At 37.4% G+C, this 24607-nt stretch overlaps 1 protein-coding gene across 3 annotated transcripts in view; it reads right to left on the bottom strand.

Moving 5' to 3' along the window:
* The window catches only part of LOC120532828 (centromere-associated protein E-like), a 110011-nt gene that overhangs the window by 45030 nt on the left and 40374 nt on the right, over positions 1-24607 (bottom strand). Inside the window, exons 24-35 of one of the 3 annotated variants that reach the window (XM_039759232.1) lie at positions 21699-21956; positions 20978-21103; positions 20743-20907; positions 18482-18577; positions 8507-8707; positions 7483-7755; positions 7109-7309; positions 4923-5216; positions 4541-4741; positions 3938-4219; positions 3355-3555; positions 1153-1446 (exon numbers count right to left, since the gene is read on the bottom strand). In XM_039759232.1, the coding sequence (XP_039615166.1) occupies positions 1153-1446; positions 3355-3555; positions 3938-4219; positions 4541-4741; positions 4923-5216; positions 7109-7309; positions 7483-7755; positions 8507-8707; positions 18482-18577; positions 20743-20907; positions 20978-21103; positions 21699-21956 (2592 nt within the window). The remainder of the gene's footprint in view (positions 1-1152; positions 1447-3354; positions 3556-3937; positions 4220-4540; positions 4742-4922; positions 5217-7108; positions 7310-7482; positions 7756-8506; positions 8708-18481; positions 18578-20742; positions 20908-20977; positions 21104-21698; positions 21957-24607) is intronic. The other 2 variants (XM_039759234.1, XM_039759233.1) reach the window with 2 other exon arrangements.

Raw genomic sequence — 24607 nt, 5'->3', positions numbered from 1 at the left:
TTGAACATTATCATGAAGAATTTGTTGATATTGGGTTGAATTCATCTGACCCTCTACTTTAACAAGGGCCCCAGTCCCTGAACTAGCCACACAGCCCCAATAGCATGATGGAACCTCCACCAGATTTGACAGTAGGTAGCAGGTATTTTTCCTGGAATACAATGTTCTTCTTCCACCATGCAAAGCGCTTTTTGTTATGACCAAATAACTCAATTTATATCTCATCAGTCCAAAGCACTTTGTTCCAAAATGAATCTGGCTTGTCTAAATGAGCATTTGTATACAACAAGCAACCCAGTTTGTGGCGTGAGTGCAGAAGGAGCTTCTTTCTCATCACCCTGCCATACAGATGTTCTTTGTGCAAATTGCGCTGAATTATAGAACGATGTACAGATACACCATCTGCAACAAGATGTTCTTGCAGGTCTTTGAAGGTGATCTGTGGGTTGTCTATGACCATTCTCGCAATCCTACACATATGCCACTCCTGTATTTTTCTTGGCCTGCCAGACCTGGGTTTAACAGCAACTGTGCCTGTGGCCTTCCATTTCCTGATTACATTCCTTACAGTTGAAACCTCTGAGATAGCTTTTTGTAGCTTTCTCCTAAACCATGATACTGAACAATGTTTGTTTTCAGATCTTTTGAGAGTTGCTTTGCGGATCATATGCTGTCACTCTTCAGAGGAGAGTCGAAGGGAAGCACAACTTGCAACTGACCACCTTAAATACATTTGTCATGATTGGACACACCTGTCTATGAACTTCAAGGCTTAACAAGCTAATCCAACCAATTTGGCATTGCAAGTAATCAGTATTGAGCAGAAACATGCATTCAAATCAGCAAAATTACATGAGTATCCAAATTTTTTCACAGCCAGTTTTTCACATTTGATTTAATTTCATACAACTAAATACTGCTTCACTAAAAATCTTTGTTTGGCAAACACCCCAGTACACAGATGTTTCTAGAAAATGAAACACATACCAATGTTATCTTTTTTGTTGAGAGTAAATTATTATGCAGGCTGAGAAGGGTTCCCAAAGTTTTTCATACAACTATCATTAAAACTGAACACAAAGCCCACAGAACCACGTTACAAGCAACTATGATGATATTAAAATTATATTGGGTAAACTGTATGTTACCCACCTCTTGATTAAGATCCTCAGTTTTTAATTTTAGCTGATCTCTTTCGGCCAAAACCTCTTCAAGATTGTTTCGCAGATGGTCACTTTCATTTGTGACATGTGCATGACCATCTTTGTGCTGTAAAAGAGCCAGTTGCTGCTCCTCAAATTTAACTTTTAATGTCTCCAGTTCTCTGAGTGCACCACAGTTCTCATTTTTGATTTTGTCGAGCTCATCTCCCAATTTGGTTTTATCGAGTAAAAGTCCATCTCTCTCATGACATAATTCCTGCCAGTCAGAAGCATTATGTGACCCCTTAAAATCCAATTATAATATTATCAGCATCATATACTTTGTGAATTTTTGAAAATGTAAACAGCACTAGACAAAGAACATGTAGGTAACATACAATTTTCAGAACTAACTAAAGTGATAGTAAAAAGTACAGCATTTCACAGAAATTACCTACAAAATTAGTCATTAAAATGAATTAAAAATGAAATATACATTTATACTCTAAATATTAATTTCTTATCCTACAGCACATTTAACTTGTACTAAAAGGTTTAATTGTAAGTTGGTGACTGAGAAGTGTAACAGACTTGCTTTGAGATATGCTGTTCACTTAGATATGTGATGGTAGCAGTGAAACCATGCATCAGTTCAGTCATAACTGACTTCTGAACTGCACCAACAACGTGCCACTCTACAGATGAAATCAGTGGTACTACAGACATTTTCCAACAGCAAAGAAACAACTCACATCACTGTAGAGGACATAACTGCTGCTGTATAGACGTGGGGACCTGCTAACATAATACCATACACAAAATGTATACAATGAAGTATTATAATGTAGGTATTCAGTTATACACTCACCTAAAGGATTATTAGGAACACCTGTTCAATTTCTCATTAATGCAATTATCTAATCAACCAATCACATGGCAGTTGCTTCAATGCATTTAGGAGTGTGGTCCTGGTCAAGACAATCTCCTGAACTCCAAACTGAATGTCAGAATGGGAAAGAAAAGTGATTTATGCAATTTTGAGCGTGGCATGGTTGTTGGTGCCAGACTGGCCGGTCTGAGTATTTCATAATCTGCTTAGTTACTGGGATTTTCACGCACAACCATTTCTAGGGTTTACAAAGAATGGTGTGAAAAGGGAAAAACATCCAGTATACGGCAGTCCTGTGGGCAAAAATGCCTTGTTGATGCTAGAGGTCAGAGGAGAATGGGCTGACTGATTCAAGCTGATAGAAGAGCAACTTTGACTGAAATAACCACTCGTTACAACCGAGGTATGCAGCAAAGCATTTGTGAAGCCACAACACGCACAACCTTAAGGCGGATGGGCTACAACAATAGAAGACCCCACCGGGTACCACTCATCTCCACTACAAATAGGAAAAAGAGGCTACAATTTGCACAAGCTCACCAAAATTTGACAGTTGAAGACTGGAAAAATGTTGCCTGGTCTGATGAGTCTCGATTTCTGTTGAGACATTCAAATGGTAGAGTCAGAATTTGGCGTAAACAGAATGAGAACATGGATCCATCATGCCTTGTTACCACTGTGCAGGCTGGTGGTGGTGGTGTAATGGTGTGGGGAGTGTTTTCTTGGCACACTTTAGGCCCCTTAGTGCCAATTGGGCATCGTTTAAATGCCACGGGCTACCTGAGCATTGTTTCTGACCATGTCCATCCCTTCATGACCACCATGTACCCATCCTTTGATGGCTACTTCCAGCAGGATAATGCACCATGTCACAAAGCTCGAATCATTTCAAATTGGTTTCTTGAACATGACAATGAGTTCGCTGAACTAAAATGGCCCCCACAGTCACCAGATCTCAACCCAATACAGCATCTTTGGGATGTGGTGGAACGGGAGCTACGTGCCCTGGATATGCATCCCACAAATCTCCATCAACTGCAAGATGCTATCCTATCAATATGGGCCAACATTTCCAAAGAATGCTTTTAGCACCTTGTTGAATCAATGCCACATAGAATTAAGGCAGTTCTGAAGGCGAAAGGGGGTCAAACACCGTATTAGTATGGTGTTCCTAATAATCCTTTAGGTGAGTGTATACCTGGCAGCCAAGATGATGTAATTAGAAGGAGAAAGAGGCAAATTTTAAACAATAAAGAAAACTCAAATTGGAAAAAGTTACAATTAATAATACTGATAAAAAGCCAAAATAAATATTTTAAATACCTTTGTACTTTTAATAAGCTCGGCAAGTTCAGCTTGCACTTGATCTAAGTTTCTACAGAGATCATTTCTCTCAAAGGTCAGCAAGGAGATTTGTTGCTGCATCTTTTCATATTCTGGCTCCTCAGAAGATTCATTAATTTGACACAAAAGCTGATCTCTCTCAGTCAAAATTAACTGCAATTCATCAGCCACCTGTTTTACCTGAAAAATTAACAAGGCAATAAGTTTCATTTAAAGACTTACTAAACCACACATGTTCACAAAGTTTTTCATTCAAAAGAAAGCAGTACTTGGCATAATACCCAAAAACATGTAATAACTGAGATACACAAAACATTAACATTCTCAGTCCAGAAGTTCACAACACAGTTCAATGCGAGAAATAAATAACGCACCACTTCCTTTACAATAGTAATAACAAATCACTATATTTGTATAAACTTCCTCAAATTTTGCACAAAAAGAATATATCAGACTGTTATGGTTGCTGTTACAATTAGTAACTAACACTAATTAAAATTAAACAATTTAGTAAAAGTAATACTGGTGAAATTAAACCACTGCAAGTTCTCTCTGCCCTTACCTGCAGAGTAAGAGCATCAACCTTTGATTGGAGGATATCTCTCTCAGCTACAGTCCCTTCTAATATATTTTGGAGACGATCATTTTCATTTACTGTACGTGCATAATCATCTTTGAGCTGCAACAAAATCACCTTTTGCTCCTCAAATTTCAGTTTCAGTGATTCCAGTTCATTTGATGCAATATTTGTCATATTCTCAAGTTCTTCTTTTAAATTGAGTTTAGCTTGAAGATTATCTTGCTCGATACACATTTCATTCCATTCAGAAACATTATGTGAGCCCTAAAATGGAGTTTAAGAACATAATTATTAGGTGAACTGCTAATCATTTTTGGTAAGCAGCACTGGGGAAAAGAAAAATAACGCACAATCAAATGTATAATATATGGCAATAAAGAGCAACATTTTTCAAAAACATGTACCCTGTAAAATGGTTTTAACAGAATAAAGAGGTAAAATTTTAAAAACGCTTATGCAAATTGACAGTGAATATATGGCTGAATAATACAAGTATTTGAATGATTATAGTCATACACAGTATAAATAAAAAAAGAAAAAGTTGAGTTAGAATACAACAAGCAGTTACAGAAGAACTTCAAATACCTCAGCATTTTTCTTCAGTTCAGAGAGTTCATCATGGACATCATCCAATTTCTTAGAAAGATTATTTTTCTCATTTGTGAGCGAAGAGATCTGCTGCTGCAGATTTTCAAGTTCAGGTATCCTTGAAATTTCACTAATTTCACTCAAAAGTTGAGCTCTCTCAGCAATGACCAATTGCAGTTCCTCTTTCACTTGTGTTAACTGAAAATTGTTATGGAAATTAACCGAACAGCTTTTAAGGTGAAATATTTGCTTATTTTATAAGTTAAGCTTATGGCAACAAAACACACATGAAAGCTTAAACGTACCTTACGTCACACATCAACGTGTAACGGGAAAATTTAAAAATTAATAAATAAAAATGGAATTTTGTCTGTCTTACCTGCTGAATGTGATCTTCAACTTTTGTTTGGAGTGCGTCTCTCTCATCCAAACTGCCTTCTAGTGTCTTTTTAAGACAATCATTTGTGTTTACCATATTCATATAATCTTCTTCAAGTTGCAAAAGAACCAACTTTTGCTCCTCAGATGTCTTTCTTAACCTTTCTAACTCGGTGGATGTGGCATGGATATTGCTTTTAGTTTTATCCAGCTCTTCTGTTAGCCTAGCCTTACTCTGGAGAAGGACATCTCTCTCAGCACACAGTTCTTCCCATTCAGTAGCATTACGGCACCCCTAAATTTAAGATAGAAAAATCATTATTCAATATGTCAATGACACTTTGTTTAAAACAGCACTAGAAGAATGAAATTACTACAGACTTTATTTACTGTATATAATATACAAAGTATCAAAAAGGGATAATATACTAGTTCACTGAAATACATTTGTTTACTTTGTTTTAGTGGCTAAATTAAAGTCGTAAATAAATTTTGCTGTGCCGTTAAGATGCAGAATGATGCTAAAAATAAAGTACATAATGAAGTAAAATTTTATTTCTTCTCAGCAGCATGCACTACTTGAGTAAGACAAAGTATAAAAATTATTTTACATTTGACTAAATTATAGTAAAGCTAAGGAAACCCATAAAAAAAAACCCTGATAGAAAGCACACAGAAGTAAAACGTCTGGAGGCAGAAAGGCATTAACAGAAGTTAAATGCTTGCTTGCCAAACAGATATGGGTTTTATCCAGTGTAGTGACCTAGAGAAAAAACGCATTCTTCCAAAATCCTGAAGCATCTGATGAACAAATTTAAACTTAATTAAAAACAAAGCAAAAATGCCTCTCCATTTTGGTACTGCTACTGACAAGCTTGGCAACTGTTTGTGCCACAGTGCAGGAAGTCACATTATTTAAAGGATGTTAGAACAAATTAAGCCAATAAAATAGAAGTAGGAATTTCAGACTGACACATACATGCTCTCTACATGTAAAAACTGTCTTATACCACTCATGTAGCATTTAATGTAATATAACAACTTAGACACTCATATTTGAAAGGATTATGTTAAGGAGTCTTTTGCGTCCTTGACCTTTCAAAATTATTAGTTTGAAATTTAGTCAATCACTTAGCCTTAGTAACATACAATGTGCAACATAATCCACTATATGCAATGTGAGGGAGCCACAATGTTGCAGTGTTTTATATAGCACCTTAATGTATCCGTGTCCTAGGTAAAAATGCTCACCCTAACAATCTGTATGAAATCTACACTTTCTCCTCTTTTCTGTCATACTGTACATTAGTATCACTTTCAAATTATAATGGACAAGCGTTTTTTTTTTTTTCTTCACAAGTTAAAAGGATTGCATTGGCAAACGGACTAAAAGAGTGCTTTCTTTAATTTATCTTCTATAGGGTAAGCTTGAGTGGATTAAAATAATACATTTACTAAAGATAAAACAAAAACAAAGACGCACAACCAAAGAGGTCTACTTAAAAATGGTGGTATGATAATTTGCTATTGACGCCGTAATAATAAAAAAAAAAAAAACACACACATTCTCTGTTTCACAGACATGTTCACTCATGACCCCAAGTACTCTGTGAAAGATATACTGAATACATTTTACTGTAATTATGAAAGTTATTTAAGCACAGTTTTGTAAACTGCTTCATCCAGTCAGTATCATGATGCAAAACACCACCAAACAAAATTGATAATTTAGCCTTCCTTCTTTAGGGATATTTGTTTTAAACCAGGCTGTCCCCCAACTTGCTAAACATATGTGAATGCCTCTTAAAGTGACACAAGTAGACTGTTCAGGTTTGTAATTGAAGCTAACCATTTCTTCTTCTACCTCCCTCATTATTCTTACTCTCTTATACACTCATAGCTTGCTGTCTGTTTCAAATACACTAGGACCCTAAAGCTGCCTTTCTTATCACCTACTAAGTCCGAGATAACAACCCAAGCATTATGAACTCTGGGAAAGAGCACTTCAGCTGCCTAACGGTCTCTCCAGAAAATATTTCAGGTCACTCCAGCTTTCTGGGGGACGGGGAAAACAAACACTCAGCTCTCATATAGAACTTATCAAGCTTTTGGCATAAGACTCAAAGACAGGCAGTTAACAAAGAATACAAGCAAAATGCAGAAAGATTTTGAATAACGTCCAAATACCTCTGTGCTTTTTCTCAGTTCAGATAGTTCAGCTTGGACATCATCCAATTTCTTACACAGATCACGTCTTTCAGTTTGAAGCAAAGAGATATTGTGTTGCTTCTTTTCAAACTCTGACTTATCAGAAGATCCTTGAATTTGAAACAAAAGCTGGTTTCTCTCTGCAGTAACCAACTGTAGTTCGTTAGTAACTTGTTTTACCTAAACAGTGGCAGAAAAAAAAAATAAAATTAAGTTTTTTTTGTTACTGTTTCAGTTAAGTTAAACACAAACACAACACTGACTGAAATGATTCAAAATAAAAACAGGTCTATCACACGGCAATTAAAACTGCTGAAATGAAAATAAAGTATGTTAAATTTGTTGTGACATACTTGCTGAACATTATCTTCAATTGTTAATTTGAGGTGATCTCTCTCAGTTACAGTTTCATCCAAAGTCCTCTGGAGACAATCATTTGCATCCATCACATGTGCATAATCGTCTTTGAACTGCAACAAAACTATTTCTTGCTCTTCAAATTTCACCCTCAATGTTTCCAACTCAGTGGATGTAATACTGTTTTCATTTCTGTAATTTTCCAGTTCTTTCTCCATCTTGCTTTTATCCTGAAGAAGTTTGTCCCATTCACAAGGATTAAGTGGCTGCTTAAATTCCAAGAAAAGAAGACAATTCTTTAATAAACCACTATTCCCTATATTTACAAACAGCAAATAAACATGCAAAATATTTCACTCTTTATGAAAAATGTGAGTCTGGCAGTTAACTATTCATTCATTTTCTAACTCTCTAAAGTTCAACTTCATGTGGATCCTGTGCCTATCATTGGCAGCATTTGGTACAAGGTAGAAACAACCCTGAACAGGCTGCTAAACAACTACAGTGCACACTCACAGCAGCATTCAACAATCCAATTCAGTTCCCAATTAATCTATCCTGAACATATGAAATGCCAAAGGAAAAATGAAGCAATTGCTAACACAAAGAGAACATGCAAACGGGCACAACCCAATCACTTTACTTTCTAAAATACTTTAGGCATATTTTCTAAATAAAAAAATGTTAATTTCAAAAATATACACAATGCATCATGAGGATTATTACTCGGATTGTCAGATAATTAGTTTTCATATTGGGGTAAAATTATTTTACTGCAAAATTAAAATATGAGCATGGGCATGAATAGAAAATGCAAGTAAATCTACTAGAGATACATGTCAAATACAAAAAAAAAAAAAGCAGAATTAAAAAAAAAAAAATCAGAGAAAAAACACACTAAATGACCATTTCAACCATCAAGCATTTTTCTTAATACCACTCACAAGTCTGACAACTTATGTTTTGCAAATTAACATGGTAAATTTGCAAATGATCACAATACATAGAACTTTGCAATACCTCTGCATTTTTCCTCAATTTATGTAGTTCACATTGGACGTCCTCTAGTCTTTGCTGTAGATTATTTCTGTCAGTTGTAAGAGTTGAAATTTCATCTAACATTCTGTCAAGCTCACGGTCCTTTGAATGTTCACATGTCTCATTTAAAAGCTGGTTTTGCTCCATGGTTGTCAATGGCAACTCAACAGTTACTTGATTGACCTGAACGAATGATAACAAATATAAATAACAATCAAATTATCTGTCACAGTTGTATTAGTTTCTCTAAAAACTATTAAAACTCAGAAGAATACATATTAAAGCTGAATGGATACAAGCACAAAGAAATGTGTAGGAAATCAGGAAAAAACATTTTTCATTTAGTTAAAACTCTGTTCAGAAAGACTCTTTAAACTCAGACCACCTAGACAATATGGATATTGTAAATACAGCATAACAATAACCCGACATTTATAAATGAAATTTTTCATACTTAAATTGTATATAAAAAATAAAATTTTTCCCCAAAGGGACAAAATGAAAAAAATGCCTAAAAGTCAGTTTTGCATATCTGTATGCATTAAAACAGTCAAATATGTGGAGAAGAAAATGCAGTTTATACACAAAATTGATGTATATATGGTAAAGATACCCTTGATTGATGTTCCTATAATAAAAGGGCCAAGAAAATAGAGACGTGGATTTTTTTTTATTTTTTTTTATTTAGGTATGACTACTGGAGCTCATATTTCCATGATCTTCACTTAACATTAATTCAACAGTTTGGTATGTTCCACTGAGACAGAGAGAGAGAGAGGCGCTATGCGGGGCGGAAAACAAACAAAAAAAAACACGTACTGCAACATTGTATTCTACCAGATTACACAATTTAATATACCTTTCAACACATTTTGCAAACAATCAGGAAGTTCTACAAGTCTTCAAAGTGAAAGATGTGAAATGTTTAAAAACAATATGCTGTAAAGCATTCTAAAAGGGTTTGGAAATGACCAGGGGCCTCATATATAAATGGTGCGTACGCAAAAAAAAGTTGCGTATAGCTATTTCCATACTCCCATCGCAATGTATAAAAACTGAACTTGGCATAAAACCATGCACATTCTTGCGCCAGGTGAAACCATTGCATATGCACATTTTCAGTTTTGCAAACTGCCAGTACCCAGCGTCAAAGAAGTGCCACTGTTCACGTGTGGTTTCCCTTTATTTTTTAGATTCCCATCCCTGACACGGCTTTATCAAAATATACTAAAATTAACTATAAATGTTTTTTTAGTTTAAGGCATTGGATTGTAATCAACCTGTAACGATATAATGATACATGGAATGGCTAAACTATTCCAAATACCATAGCTGCTTTAGCGTTGTTACAGTCAGTGCATCACTCAGAGTATTTTAACCTACTGTATTTGAGTGGGGAATGAGAATCACAGCTCTACAACAGCTTATTGGAAAGCTCTATGGCAGATTGTTTCTAGAATGTAGAGAATTATCGGGATACAGCTTCTAGCACACGCATGCCTCAGCCATGCGCAGTCTTATTTGAACTGCTCACATAAGTCAAATGCTTTAGAGCCTTTCGGGTAGGGACCTCACGGTTCAGAAACAGTTTCATTCCAAGAGCTCTAAACACACTCAATCAATTAATTTGGTGCTTCCAGTAGAACTGTTTGAACTTACAAGATAATAAGTAGCTCACTGTAAACTTGCACTACAGTTGTAATATTGCACAACCTGAGCAACTTATGCTTTCATATTGTATATTTGTCATTGTTTGTTATCATATTATCATCATTTTATAGGAAAATAATTTATGGAGGATTTGCATGTTGAATCTTATTGTACCCTACAACAATAATAAAAAAAATTCAATTACTTTCAGCAGAAGAGATCGTGTATTTACATATGATGACAACTGTCTTATAAGCCGATTTAGATTTCCACGCACTCTCTTCTTGGAGCTCTTGATAATCATTTTTAAGATGAAATGCAGTAAAGTATGTATATTATACAGATACATTAACTTCATTTAAATAAATGTATACTGTTAATAATTAAACGTGGGGACACAGTGAACAGCGGCAGCGAAAAGCTGGTGCTCTGTTCAGTGATTGTTCCTGCCTCGCACTGTATGCTTGCTGGGACTGGTGCGACCCAGGATGGATGGAATAATTAAACATGTACTACGAAGATATTTCAATGTTCCTTAAAATTTTGAAGAACAGGCGTTCTAAACTTACAGATGGCTTGACATTTATTAAAGAACTTATTGTGTGGCTATTGGTTACTTGGAGAAAGAAAAGGAAAGACAGGAATTGTACGTTTGAAAAAGACAGCACTGCTGCAATTAATTATTTCAACAAGGGTCGCGCATGGCACAGCAAGCATTTTGTGGGAGGCAGGAACAATCTCTGGACAGGGCACCAGCTCAATGTTACCACTGCCCCCCCTTATGTAATACATGCTTTAATTCCTATCATCATGAAAATATCAAGCATGCATCTTAGTATTTAATTTTTTCAGAAAGATGTAATATTATAAATGTAATGTATTCTGTGTCCTGTCGGCGTAAGAGAAAGCCCGTTTAAGAAACACGTAATGATTCACACACAGAACACATAAAAGAACACATAGAATACGAAGCATTTAACGTGCTACTTTAGTTACGATGGGATTTGAGAAACTAGTAAATTAAATGATTTTAAGATGAAGTTTAACAGTCTACTTTAATGACAAAGTAAACAACGTGACTAAAGTGGAAATAGAGATTAAAGTTGACATTGAGCTCTTAAGTGATTTAATCCCAAATGTTTTCCAGATATTAAAAACTGCATATGATTGCGATGATGGAAAAAGTTGGTTCTCGTGCTGAGTTTCCATAGATAAAAGCTTCGGTATTTTAAAATACTACCTACATTGGTTCCATATTCTGACTCAGTTAAGCACAATTGGGTTGTTAATATATTGGCGATAACTTGCATTTATTGGGGCACAAAGCAAGGAATATAAACTAGTACTGCAGGATTTTATTTCTATTGCTGCCCTAGCCTGTTGATGTTCATCTATTTGTGTCCATGTCCAGGTTTTTATAGTTTGTATGTTTGCTGCCCAGTAATTAAACTGAAATTTAGGTACAGCCATGCCACCTTCTGCCTTAGGTCTTTGTAGGGTCACTCTTTGGCTATGTGGATGTTTTGAATTCCAAATAAATTAGGTTATGATTGAATCTAATTTCTTAAAAAAACAATTTATTGATGTATATTGGAATGTTTTGAAATAAAACGAGAAGCTTAGGAAGGATATTCATCTTAACAATGTTAATTCTTCCAGCTAAAGTGAGATGAAGGGTTGACCATCTATGCAAGTCTTGCTTAATTTTTTCCTTACAGACGGCAAAATTTTGTTGATAAAGAGCTTTGTGTTTACTTGTGAGGTTTACCCCTATGTATTTAAACTGATCTATAATGACAATAGGTAAGGTGCCCAATCTAATATTGTGTGCTTGAGAATTCACTGGAAAGAGCACACGTTTATTCAATTTAATTCTAACAATATTTTCAAGTACCTCTGTGCTTTTTTTCAGCTTATTTAGTTCAGTGTAAACCATCTTTCCATCTTTCAGACATCAATGTAATGCCACATTTCCCATATACCTCAAATTCATGTTAGAAAATGGACATTGTATGTTATAAAAATGTTACGGCTTTCACTTAAGTTTCTGAACACAACCAAATTTTACAAGGATGTGTCATACCCAAAAAAAACCAGTGATAATAGAATGTAATTAAAATGCATTATCAGAATACATAATATATGTTGAATGGAATTTAATATTATGTAGGTTAAAGCCAAGCAAAAAAGCTCCCATTCATCCTCCAGGATTCTGTTAAGGGAATAGCGCTGGTCCACTGTTCCAAGACAAGGACGAAAACCACACTGTTCCTCCTGAATCCAAGGCTCGACTAACCGATGGACCCTCCTCTTCAGAACCCCCAATAGACTTTCCAGGGAGGCTGAGGAGTGTGATCCCTCTGTAGTTGGAACACACCCTCCAGTCCCCCTTTTTAAAGGGTGGGACCACCACCCCGGTCTACCAATCCAGAGGCACTGTCCCTAATGTCCATGCGATGTTGCAGAGACGTGACAACCAAGACAGTCCTACAACATCCAGAGCCTTGAGGAACTCCGGGTATATCTCATCCACCCCCAGGGCCCTGCCACCAAGGAGTTTTTTGAACACTTCGGTGACCTCAGCACCAGAGATAGGGGAGCCCACCTCCGAGTCCCCAGGATCTGCTTCCTCATGTTAGTGGGATTGAGGAGGTCTTCGAAGTACTTCCCCCTCCGACCCACAACGTCCTGAGTCGAGGTCAGCAGCGCACTATCCCCACTATATACGTTCTTGACACTGCACTGCTTCCCCCTCCTGAGACGCCAGACGGTGGAAAATAATCTCCTTGAAGCTGTCTGAAAGTCGCTCTGCATGGCCTCCCCAAACTCCTCCCATGCCCGAGTTTTTGCCTCTGCAAAAGCCAAAGTTGCATTTCACAAGGCCTGTCAGTACCTATTAGCTGCTTCCAGAGTCCCACAGGACAAAAGGGTCCGGTAGGACTCCTTCAGCTTGACAGAATCCCTCACCACCGGTGTCCACCAACGGGTTTGGGGACTGTCGCCACAGCTTCGGACAGCCGCCTCAACAGAGGCACGGATCATGGCCCACTCTGATTCAATGTCCCCCACCTCCCTCGGGACGTGGTTGAAGTTCTGCAAGAGGTGGGATTTGAAGCGACTTCTGACAGGGGACTCTGCCAGACGTTCCCAGCAGATCCTCACAACACGTTTGGGCCTACCAGGCCTGACCAGCATCCTCCCCCACCATTGAAGCAAACTCACCACCAGGTGGTGATCAGTTGACAGCTCCGCCCCTCTCTTCACCCGAATGTCAAAGACATGTGTCCGCAAGTCCGACAACACAACCACAAAGTCAATCATTGAACTGGGGCCTAGGGTGTCCTGGTGCCAAGTGCACATATGAACACCCCTATGCTTCGTTATGGACAATCCATGTTAAGCACAGAAGTCCAATAACAAAACACCACTCAGGTTCAGATTGGGGGAGCTATTCTTCCCAATCACGCCCTTCCAGGTCTCACTGTCATTGCCCACGTGAGCATTGAAGTCTCCTAGTAGTACTGTACGAGGGAGTCCCCAGAATGTATGCCCTCTAGCACCCCCTCCAGGGACTCCAAAAAGGGTGGATACTCCAAACTGCTGTTCAGCGCATACACACAAAGAACAGTTAGGACCCATCCTCCCACCCGAAGGCGGAGGGATGCTAACCTCTTGTTCACTGGGGTAAACCCCAATGTACAGGCTCCAAGTTGGGGGGCAATAATTATACCCACACCCGCTCAGCGCCTCTCACCGGGGGCAACTCCAGAGTGGTAGAGTCCAGCCTCTCTCAAGGAGATTGGTTCCAGAGTCCAAGCTGTGCACTGAGGTGAGCCCGACTATGTAGCCAGAACCTCTCGACCTTGTGCACTAGCTCAGGCTCCCATCACCTTCAGAGAGGTGACATTCCATGTCCGAAGAGCCAGCTTCTGTAGCCGAGGATCGGACCGCCAAGGTCCCCGCCTTCAGCCACCACCCAACTCACACTGCACCCGACCTTTTTTGCCCGTGCCATATGTGGTGAGTCCATGGGAAGGGGGACCCACATTGCCTCTTCGGGCTGTACCCGGCCGAGCCCCATGGGTGCAGGCCCAACCACCAGGCGCTCGCCATCGAGCCCCACCTCCAGGCCTGGCTCCAGAGGGGGGCCCTGGTAACCAGGCATGTCCGGGTGAGGGAAAACGGCATACAAATTTTTTATTCATCATAGAAGGTCTACTGAACCGCTTTGTCTCATCCCTCACCTAGGACCAGTTTGCCTTGAGTGGCCCTACCAGGGGCATAAAGCCCCGGACAACAGAGCTCCTAGGATCATTGGGACATGCAAACCAGTCTACACGTGTTTTGTGGACTTCGAAAAGGCTTTTGACCATTTCCCTTGGGGAATCCTGTGGGGGGTACTCTGGGAATATGAGGTACCGGACCCCCTGATAAGAGCGGTTCGCTCCCTGTACAACCGATGTCAGAGCTTGGTCCGCATTGCCGGCAGTAAGTCGAGCCTGTTTCCAGTGAGAGTTGGACTCCACAAGGGCTGCCCTTTGTCACCGATTCTGTTCGTAACTTTTATGGACAGAATTTCTAGGTGCAGCCAGGGTGTTGAGGGGGTCCGGTTTGGTGGACTCAGGATTGGGTCACTGCTTTTTGCAGATGAGGTTGTCCCATTTGCTTCATCAGGCTGTGATCTTCAGCTCTCTCTGAATCGGTTCGCAGTGGAGTGTGAAGCGGCTGGGATGGGAATCAGCACCTCCAAATCCAAGACCAAGTGGAGGAGATCCTGTCCCAAGTGGAGGAGTTAAAGTATCTCAAGCTCTTGTTCACGAGTGAGGGAAGAATGGAGCGTGAGATCGACAGGTGGATTGGTGCGGCGACTGCAGTGATGCGGGCTCTGCATCGGTCTGTCATGGCGAAAAAGGAGTTGAGCCATAAGGCAAAGCTCTCAATTTACCAGTTGATCTACGTTCCTACCATCACCTATGGTCATGAGCTATGGGTAGTAACCGAAAGAACGAGATTGCGAATACAAGCGGCTGAAATGAGTTTCCTCCGCAGGGTGTCTGGGCTTTCCCTTAAAGATAGGGTGAGAAGCTCAGTCATCTGGGAGCGGCTCAGAGTAAAGCCGCTGCTCCTCCGCATCGAGAGGAGTCAGATAAGGTGGCTCGGGCACCTGATCAGGAAGCCGCCTGGACGCCTCCCTGGTGAGGTGTTCCGGGCACATCCAACCGGGAGGAGGCCCCGGGGAAGACCCAGGACACGCTGGAGGGACTATGTCTTCCGGCTGGCCTGGAAACACCTTGGGATTCTCCCAGAAGAGCTAGAAGTGGTGGCTGGGGAGAGGGAAATCTGGGCCTCTCTGCTCAAGCTGCTGCCCCCGCAACCCGACCTCAGATAAGCGGAACAGGATGGATGGATGAAAAATAAGCTTATGGTGGTCAAAATAATTGCTCTCAGGGAAGTCACATTGAAACTTAAATAATGTCAAAATTGCACCTATGAACTGTTATTTGTGGAGGGTCTACTGGAGAATTGCTTAAGAAGTTATTTAATCAAAATATCGTCCAACAGATTTACACATTGAAGTCTTAAGCTAGCATTATTTTTTGTAACAGACCATAACAGCAGGTCATTGTGACACTTTACTAATAAATTACAGTAATCCCTCCTCGATCGCGGGGGTTGCGTTCCAGACCCCCCCCCGCGATAGGTGAAAATCCGCGAAGTAGAAACCATATGTTTGTGTGGTTAATTTTATATATTTTAAGCCCTTATAAACTCTCCCACCCTGTTAACATTATTAGAGCCCTCATGAAATAACACCCTTTAGTCAAACGTTTAAACTGTGCTCCATGACAAGACAGAGATGACAGTTCTTTCTCACAATTAAAAGAAAGCAAACTTCAAAGGAGCGCGGTCATAAAGGAGCGCGTCAGGAGCAGAGAATGTCAGAGAGAGCGCTCGCAAAGAAAAGCAATCAATCAAAAAATCAATACATGCTTTTAAATATACAGAAGCACCACGATAAAGCGGCATTTTGTAGAGGAGCGTCCGTGTCCTCTGTGCAAACAGCCCCTCTGCTCACACCCCTCCGTCAGGCAGAGAGAGCGAGAAAGATAGAGAGAAGCAAACAAGCACAGCGCTGGAAGCATATCTTATAGCATTGAGGAGTTTTAGTTAATATGCAATACATGCTCTGATTGGGTAGCTTCTAAGCCATCCGCCAATAGCGTCCCTTGTATGAAATCAACTGGGCAATCAAACTGAGGAAGCATGTAACCTAAATTAAAAGACCCATTGTCCGCAGAAAGCGGCGAACCAGTGAAAAATCTGTGATATATGTTTAGATGTGCTTACATTTAAAATCCGCGATAGTCAAAGCGCGATATAGCGAGGGATTACTGTATAGCGCAGGAGAAATATTTAATAATTATCTGCAGACAATTGGCCCTTGAAGTTAATGTAAATATCAAATACAGGGTTATTCACTGTATGTATAATGGCTTGAAGAACCACACTAATGGCAGTCCTTTCGTCTTCCACTTCTTTCAAGATTTTCATATTGTTGTTTGCATTTTTAGTTTTATGGTTACAAAAGAACATTTAAATCATCTTCTACAACTGTAAGCAGCAGGAGAATAGAGTTGGTATGGCAGAGGAAATCTGCTAAGGTGACGGTATGTTGTCTGCTGTGAACTCAATTCTCTTGCCGTTTCAATAACTTGTACCTGTAACATTTTAGTTAATCTTCCGTTTGTCTCTTTATGGAAAGTTTGTATGCAGATGTTAACTATTCATCCAGTTTCTAACCCTCCTCAGTTCAACCTTATGTGAAGCCTGTGCCAAAAGTGTTACTTTGAACTAGGGACCCATTCTAATGCCAGAAGCAAAAATAGTGCATATAAACCAAATCAATATACACGCTCTGAAGTAAATTCACTAAAAAGTAAATGAAGTTGCACAGAATGTTTTTGTATTACGTTTGATTTTGAATATTTGCAAATCCTTTTAAAGATAAAGTTTAAAGTTCCCCAAATTTTTGCAGTGTGCACTATTAAAAATATCACAAAGAAATCTGAATTTTCCCTTTACATTTCTTTAAAGCATAAGCCTAGCACTTTCAAAATAAATTGGTCCACTGGGACTTCATCATACAGAAAACCTGACAGACATGGTCACAACAGTAGTCATTCTTGCATTACCAATAAAAAAATAAAAATGTTAACATCTATTAAGTAACTAGAATGGCACCTGACAAAAACAGTATGGTACTGAAGAGTCTGCAAAGGGTGGTCCAAGATTATTAAACACCCAGGCAACCAAGTAAGGAATGGTAATCCTAAATATGTAGGGACATTAGCATCAAATAAGTAGAGGACACATAACAGTTACAACCTTTACATTTCATAATGCTGTAAAATACTGTAATTTGCCTGAATATTATAGCTTGGCAACTGGTGCTCTTAAATTACAGTATAAAAAGTAGAGAATAAGAAATCACCACCAAAATTGAAAAATCATTTTTCTAACCTCCTAGGTGTTAAGCCTAAACAGAAGAGTCCCACCTCCCTTATTTTCTCTTCCAAATGTGTCATTATCTCATCTTCCTCAGATGTGATTCTTAAGAGTGAAAAAATTAAGCTCTTTGATTTCATTTGTCATGGGCATTAGTCCAATCTTTTCCACATTATGTAACTACTGACCCTGGTTTAGTAGTACACTTTCAATGTAAAACTAAGGAAAAAATATATAGTTAAGAAAAAACTGAACCTAATTCAAAACATTTAGCGAAAATTTGAAATATGCAATAAAACAAAATTCTCCTTTACAGAAAATCCAGAGAAAAGTAAATCTCTGGGATCCAAAGAGTATTACTTTTTTAAAAAAAAAGCATACACACACACACAAATAAGATTACAATCTAACTGGCACTGGCCAATTATCCATCCAGACTCTTGTTGGACAACCTAAAACTTTACTTCTACATGAACAAAATGTCAAGGAACTTGACAAAATGCATTGAGTCTGTAAAACTTAATGACCACTTACTGCTAAAACTAATATAGTACAGGTTATAACTATTAGAGCCAAGTATGACACTGCCATTCAAAACAAGCTCTAAAAAGGCAACTTAACTGCTCAAACAGAGATGGATTCAGTTTTCCAATCTTCATTTGTACTTTACTTTTACTCCTCTACATCCTTATAGAATTAAGGTTTAGAACATTAAGAATTAAATGTAACAAGTTACTATGCAGGCCTTTTATATTTTATGTTAAAAACGCAAAAAAAATGTTTATGAATATCCTTACAGACCTCTGAATTCGGAGAGGTTTGAATTTCTTTATCAAGTTTCTTTTCAGGCTCCCTAATTAAAACTGGTTCTACAGCCTTCTCTTCGGATTCCTTGACCTAGAAAAATGATATTAAAGGAATGATTTTAAAAGGCAGCATAATTCAAACTTATGACATACCAGTTTTGCTTAATACATTAGACCCACTTCTTTGCATGTTGAAAGTTTTTGCAATACTTTTCATTTCAGGAGATCTGAAAAAAAAAACCAGTACTGTACTGTACTGTACTGATCAATAAAACCAATCACACCTCAACACTCCCAATTCAAGAGAAAATAGAAAAATCCTAAAGTAAAAGATCAAATTCATAAGACCCACATGAATTTAAATCATGAACATCAGAAGTTACTTAGCTATAACTTCTTTAAAGTAATGTGTAATGGAGTGCACTTTGTAAAGATGATATGCAAATATTTCCAGAGAAAAGATAAACTTATACTGAATTCCAGTAATCCAAGGCTATTTTTTTAATTTACTTTAAGTATTTTTATATTTGGAAACAATAGTTTTCAGGTTAACATCTGTTGCAAATCCCAGCATAAATTTTTTTTTTTTTTTTTTAAATATTTACCTGCTTTTACACAATCTGTGCAAACATTAAACAGAGGATGATAAAGTGAAAATGAGAAACAATTATATTTGGGAGTGTCACTTCCTCCACTGATGTGCAAGAGGTTTTCAAGAGATTTTTTAATTAAACCTTATACCAATTTAAGTGGTCCTCAAACAATAATTGAGCCAGCTCTACAACAGAACTAGTAGTTTTGAGTATTTCTAGTGATCCGAATGTTTCTGCTGTGAATATTTCTCTGTATAATGGCACACAGGCCATTCAGTTTATTAAAGTTAAAAATAAAAATTTAACTCACAGAAACAATATATTTTATTATATTTGGGAAGGATGGCACACTAACTTTTAAAAACAATATAAAACATTACTCTACACAAGGTGTTTATGTGTGTGTGTTTGAGAAGAACCCTATGCATATCAGCTAAATAAATCTGAATTTGTTTAATTACAGAAAACAACTAGAGTGTGTAGCATGGATCACATTAAGTTTTACCATAAAAGGAGTCTTCTGTAGTTTGGTTATCAAGTGCTTAATTTCATTCCTCATACTATTCACAGTTTCTTGAAGTTCATTATTCTGCGGGGACATTTCAGCTCTCTTCAGTTAATTCCTTAACTTTAAAGCCCATTTCTGGCCCAGTGGTTGATTGTGCAATTTCTAGCAAAATTTGATCTCTTTTTTACAAGTGATGTCTGATTCAAGTGCCCTCTAGCTTTTTCAATTTTACATGAGGACGTGGAGAGTGCCAATCTTAGTTCCATATATTCAAGGTAGTCCAAAGCAGGTTTGCGGCGAAGGTGCTGCAACAAATTGCTTGCGTTGCCACCTCTGGTAAAATAGTTGTTTGGTCCACATCCGATATTTTAAAACTAAAGTATCTCGAGACAAGAGACACGGCTCATTTTTCGGCAAAAGTTCTTCTGGATCATCATGTTCAACTTTATCGTCTGCTACAGCTTCAGTTTCAGAAATGTTCTCTGTTCATTTTCACTGCGCAATACCTCCAATAATGCATGTACTCCGTTGTCATGTGTGTTTAGCAGTGAAAAAGGCCCCCCTTAGTTTCCCGCTGCACCATGTTCCGAACATTGTTCAGGCTATTTAAATCGGTGTTGTGGTATAAAAAAAATCCATATAATTAAAAAAAAAAAACAAAAAAAAAAAACAACACAACAGTTTTTAGTATAAACCTCCCAGCACTAGGTCAGAACACAGGGTTAGCGGTTATACTGCAGCCCTGGAGCAGTTTTCAGATTAAGGGACTTGCTAAAGAGCACAACAAAGAATTGTCTTTGAGTGAAAAGACAGGTTTCCTCACCAGTGAATAATAAGCACTATGGAAAGGACGTCTTTTTTTGTTGACATTTTGAATTTAGAAATAGATATTAGACATGTGGATTATGGGAAGCAAGTTATATAATATTTTATTTTTTCCCATGGACAATTTTCACATCATTTGGAGTTATCCAGCATTGATCCACTATCAGCGCCTGTGAGTTTGAAAATTCTGTTTTTAATTTTTTCATAAAAATAGAAGATACAATTTTTTTTTGGCCACCACTATAAACAGTTTAGGGTGACATTTAAAATATGTATCATTTTTGGGTGGAACATTCATTTAAAGTAAAGAAATTAAAATTCTACACATACCAATTTCTCCAAATCTTCATGTGCTGTAATTTTCAGCATCTTCTCTTCCAGACTAGCTATCTTCTCATCCTTTTCAAAGTTTTGTGCTTTAAGCTTGCGGACAAGTGAACGCTGCTGTTTAAGCTCGTCTTGTGCAGTTCTCAGCTCTTCTTGAACTTCAATAGACTGAAAGCAAACACAACATTTATAAATAATGCTTGTGCTAAAAATAAAATAATTAGCAATGTTTACTTACCAATTCAATACTATCCTTCATGTCAGCTTTCAATTCATTTATTTCTGCTCTCAGTGAATTGATCATCTCAAGAAGTTCATTTTTTTCTTTTGTTAGAGATGCAACTTCATCAAGGAGCTTCTGCAACTAAATTTAAAGCTAATTATTAAATCAATCATTCAGGACAAATAAGTGTACCTAATTGGATTATATTGAGACGATACAAAATTGCAAATCTTTACAGAGATTCAAAAATGTTCCTTCATCCCCATCATGCATATATAATTAACTTTAGAGCAGTTACTGTGAATGGTCTATTTTATATCAGCACTGCAAAAGAACATTGAAAATCTTTGCACTAGAGAAAGAATTAGGGAAAAAAAAAAACAAACATTATTGCTTAATTTACAAGCTTCACTACCAAATATAAAAAGTAACTGCAAAACTTGTGAAGAACATAAAACGGATCTGTATTGACATTTTTTAAACAATCGTTTAATAGTATAAATTAAAAAAAATGCACGTATACTTTATAAGTGACCCTACATTCTAAATTGCAAAGTGAGACTTCAATGCCTACAGAAAAAGTATAAATGTAAGAATGCACACACACACACACACATATATATATACATACATACATAAATACATACATACATATACACACAAAAGTGAGTTTAATCAGAGTTTGCAAGTATTTAAGGGCTTAGAATAAAACATGTATAATAATATGAACAATTACATCTTCAGTATTTTTCTGAACATCCATTTTTAGCTCTTCCGTTTCTTCTTTTGTGCCATCTAACTTGTCTTTCAGCTCATCCGAATCAAACATTCCCATTGTATGCTGGTCCTGATGCTGCCTATACACTGATTTCATATCTTCAGAATTGTACTCATCTGACAGATGCTCCCCAGTCGTTTTCAATTCTTCAATTTCTGCTGAAAGTTCAAGCTGTTTTTGAAGAAGTGTTTTATTTTCAAATAATGTGTTCTTCAGCTGCAAAGAGAACATGTGAAATTTAATGTTTATGCTGATTAGCATTTGTCATAAAGATGGGGGAGATACTATAATTTATCAGTGCTCAAAATTCCTAAAATTATTTCATCTTAATATTTCATTGAACTTATCTAAATACAATTTCAGAAAAAAAATAAATGACAAATTAGCTTTAAGTACATATTGGACCTTATGCATTATATGGGCTACTTGTCACAAATAACTGAACAAACAGGATAAAAAATGAATAGTTGGGTGAACACCAATTCATAGGTATTTTTTTTCCCAGGAAGGCTTTGTGTGATTACAATGGGAAGTATTTTCTGCAAAAATGAAAATTATGAAATGAAAATGCAATCTCTATTTTGAAATTTAATTTTCAAAATCTGCACCCAAGAATGCTGAAAAATTAAAATGAAACAACCCAATTTGCAATTTCTTTTTCAGCCTGAACCACAAGGAAGCTGCAAAAACAAACAGTAAAACGCAAATAAGCACTGGCGCCACCTGGAGCTCTTTGAATTTTCATTTTCCACTTAGCATTTTCAAGTGCTCAACATGCAAATAGCGAGGGTTAATGGGTGGGGCTTGGCGATTTTCCACAATTTTTTGACCTTTGTAGCTGTTGAGCCACTTTGGTCGATAGAATACTTCTCAGAACCAACTGAGGTCATTGCTGCTCTTGTGAAAAGAACAGAGATAAATGCCATCAACTCAGATAGGGACAGGCAAGTTTGTTGTACCACGTGAACGTGACAGAGAATAAAACTTAATAAAAAAAACCCACTAACTTTTACAAGTAGAAAAAATTTACAATGGATGTTTGACTTAAATCAAAATGAATGTTTTATTATAGTAATAACATCAGCTCACTACTCAAACCAAAAAATGCTTGGAAGACCCGGCATCGAAACCACAACCTCTTAATTTAGAAGCAGTCACTCTTACCTCTAATCCACCACTCCAAATGATAAACGGTCTTTGGTTTTACATATGGAAAGCAGCATGTAAATGAATAATTTCTTTTGTTTACATTATATTCTTGAATAAAGGAACATTTGTTTTTGTTATACCTTTTGTGAAAGTGTTTATTTGATATTTGGAGTTCAGTCTTCATACATTGAATATTTAGTAAAACATGAAAAAAATTCTGTTGTAGTTAGGTGTTCAACATTTCTGGCCTCGTATCTCCTAACATCCTACATTTACCCAGATTATTGTAGACACGGAACACACGACTATTACTATTTATGGCTTTTACTATATAATATAGAAATATTGATAGAAAACGTTCATGAGAAGCATATTGTTAAAACACGCTTCTTTGATTCATCAGCAGTTTTAAAACTTACAAACATTCCAAGAAATCAGTCCATTTATAGTGCTAACTACAGTATAATAGTGAAAATAATGTAAATAGTAAGGTGGAAAAATTTAATACTAAAGGTGAGAGCTGCTGTTGACATAGTTGCTCCTGAAAAGACAGTTAAAAAATCTTCTAGCATTGTTATACCATGGAAGACCCAGAGTGTCTTATTTAAAGAGAACATCTAAGCGTAAATGGAGGAAAACTAAACTATCCACTATGAGATATTGAAGATTAAAATAGCAGAATACAATAACACAGTCCATCTTGAAAAGCACTGCTACTTCTCTAGAATTATAAATAACAATGCTAGCAATCCCAGAGTCTTATTCTCTTCAATTGATCGCCTGCTAAACCCAGGTAACACAAATGAATGCCTCCAAAATATTTCCAGTTAAACCTGTGAGGGTTTTGCTGTATTTTTCAATCAAAAACAATGATACTAGAAATAATATAGTATATCTCCCCAACACTGTGGATCCTCCTAAGCCCCAGTACTCCATTATAAACCAATTAAATTCTTTCACCAGGATAGATTGACCTCATTTACATAAAAGAATTTCTCAACTGAAACCCCCCACCTGCGTCCTTGACCCAATACCAACAAGTTTCTTCAAAGAATTAATCGGGTGTACTAATTGATAATATTCTTGACATAGTAAACTCATTATTAGATACGGGGATCTTCCCAGACTGTCTTAAGACTGCTGTTGTTAAACCCCTACTCAAGAAAAATAATCTTGACCCCTCTGCTTTTGAAAATTTGAGATTAATTTCTAAAATGCCTTTCTTAAGTAAAATTTTAGAGAAGGCAGTCATTAGGCAGTTAAATAACCACCTCAATAAACATGCTATTCTTGATACATTGCAGTTAGGTTTTCACAGCACAGAAACTGCACTCGTAAAGTAGTAAATGACTTGCGGGTAAATGCAGACAAAGGCCATTTATACGTTCTCATCCTCTTAGATCCGAGTGCCACATTTGACACCACTGATCACATTCTTAGAAATCGCCTTAGTCAGTGGGTGGGCGTCTCTGGCAGTGTCTTAAATTGGTTTGAATCCTACCTGCCAGGTAGAAAATTCTGTGTTAATTGTGGTAATTACTACTAAAAAGACACACGATATATTCGAAAAGGTGTTCCACAAGGCTCTATCCTGGGTCCGCTGCTCTTTTCGATCTTCCGTTAGGTCAGATTATCTCAGGGCATAACATGAGCTACCACAGCTATGCTGATGACATACAATAGCCCCTGATGACCCAGACTCTGTTATTTCATTAACA

The sequence above is a fragment of the Polypterus senegalus genome, chromosome 7, assembly GCF_016835505.1.
Source record: "Polypterus senegalus isolate Bchr_013 chromosome 7, ASM1683550v1, whole genome shotgun sequence".
Taxonomy (NCBI): Eukaryota; Metazoa; Chordata; class Cladistia; order Polypteriformes; family Polypteridae; genus Polypterus; species Polypterus senegalus.
This window is presented reverse-complemented; position numbering and strand designations above follow the sequence as displayed.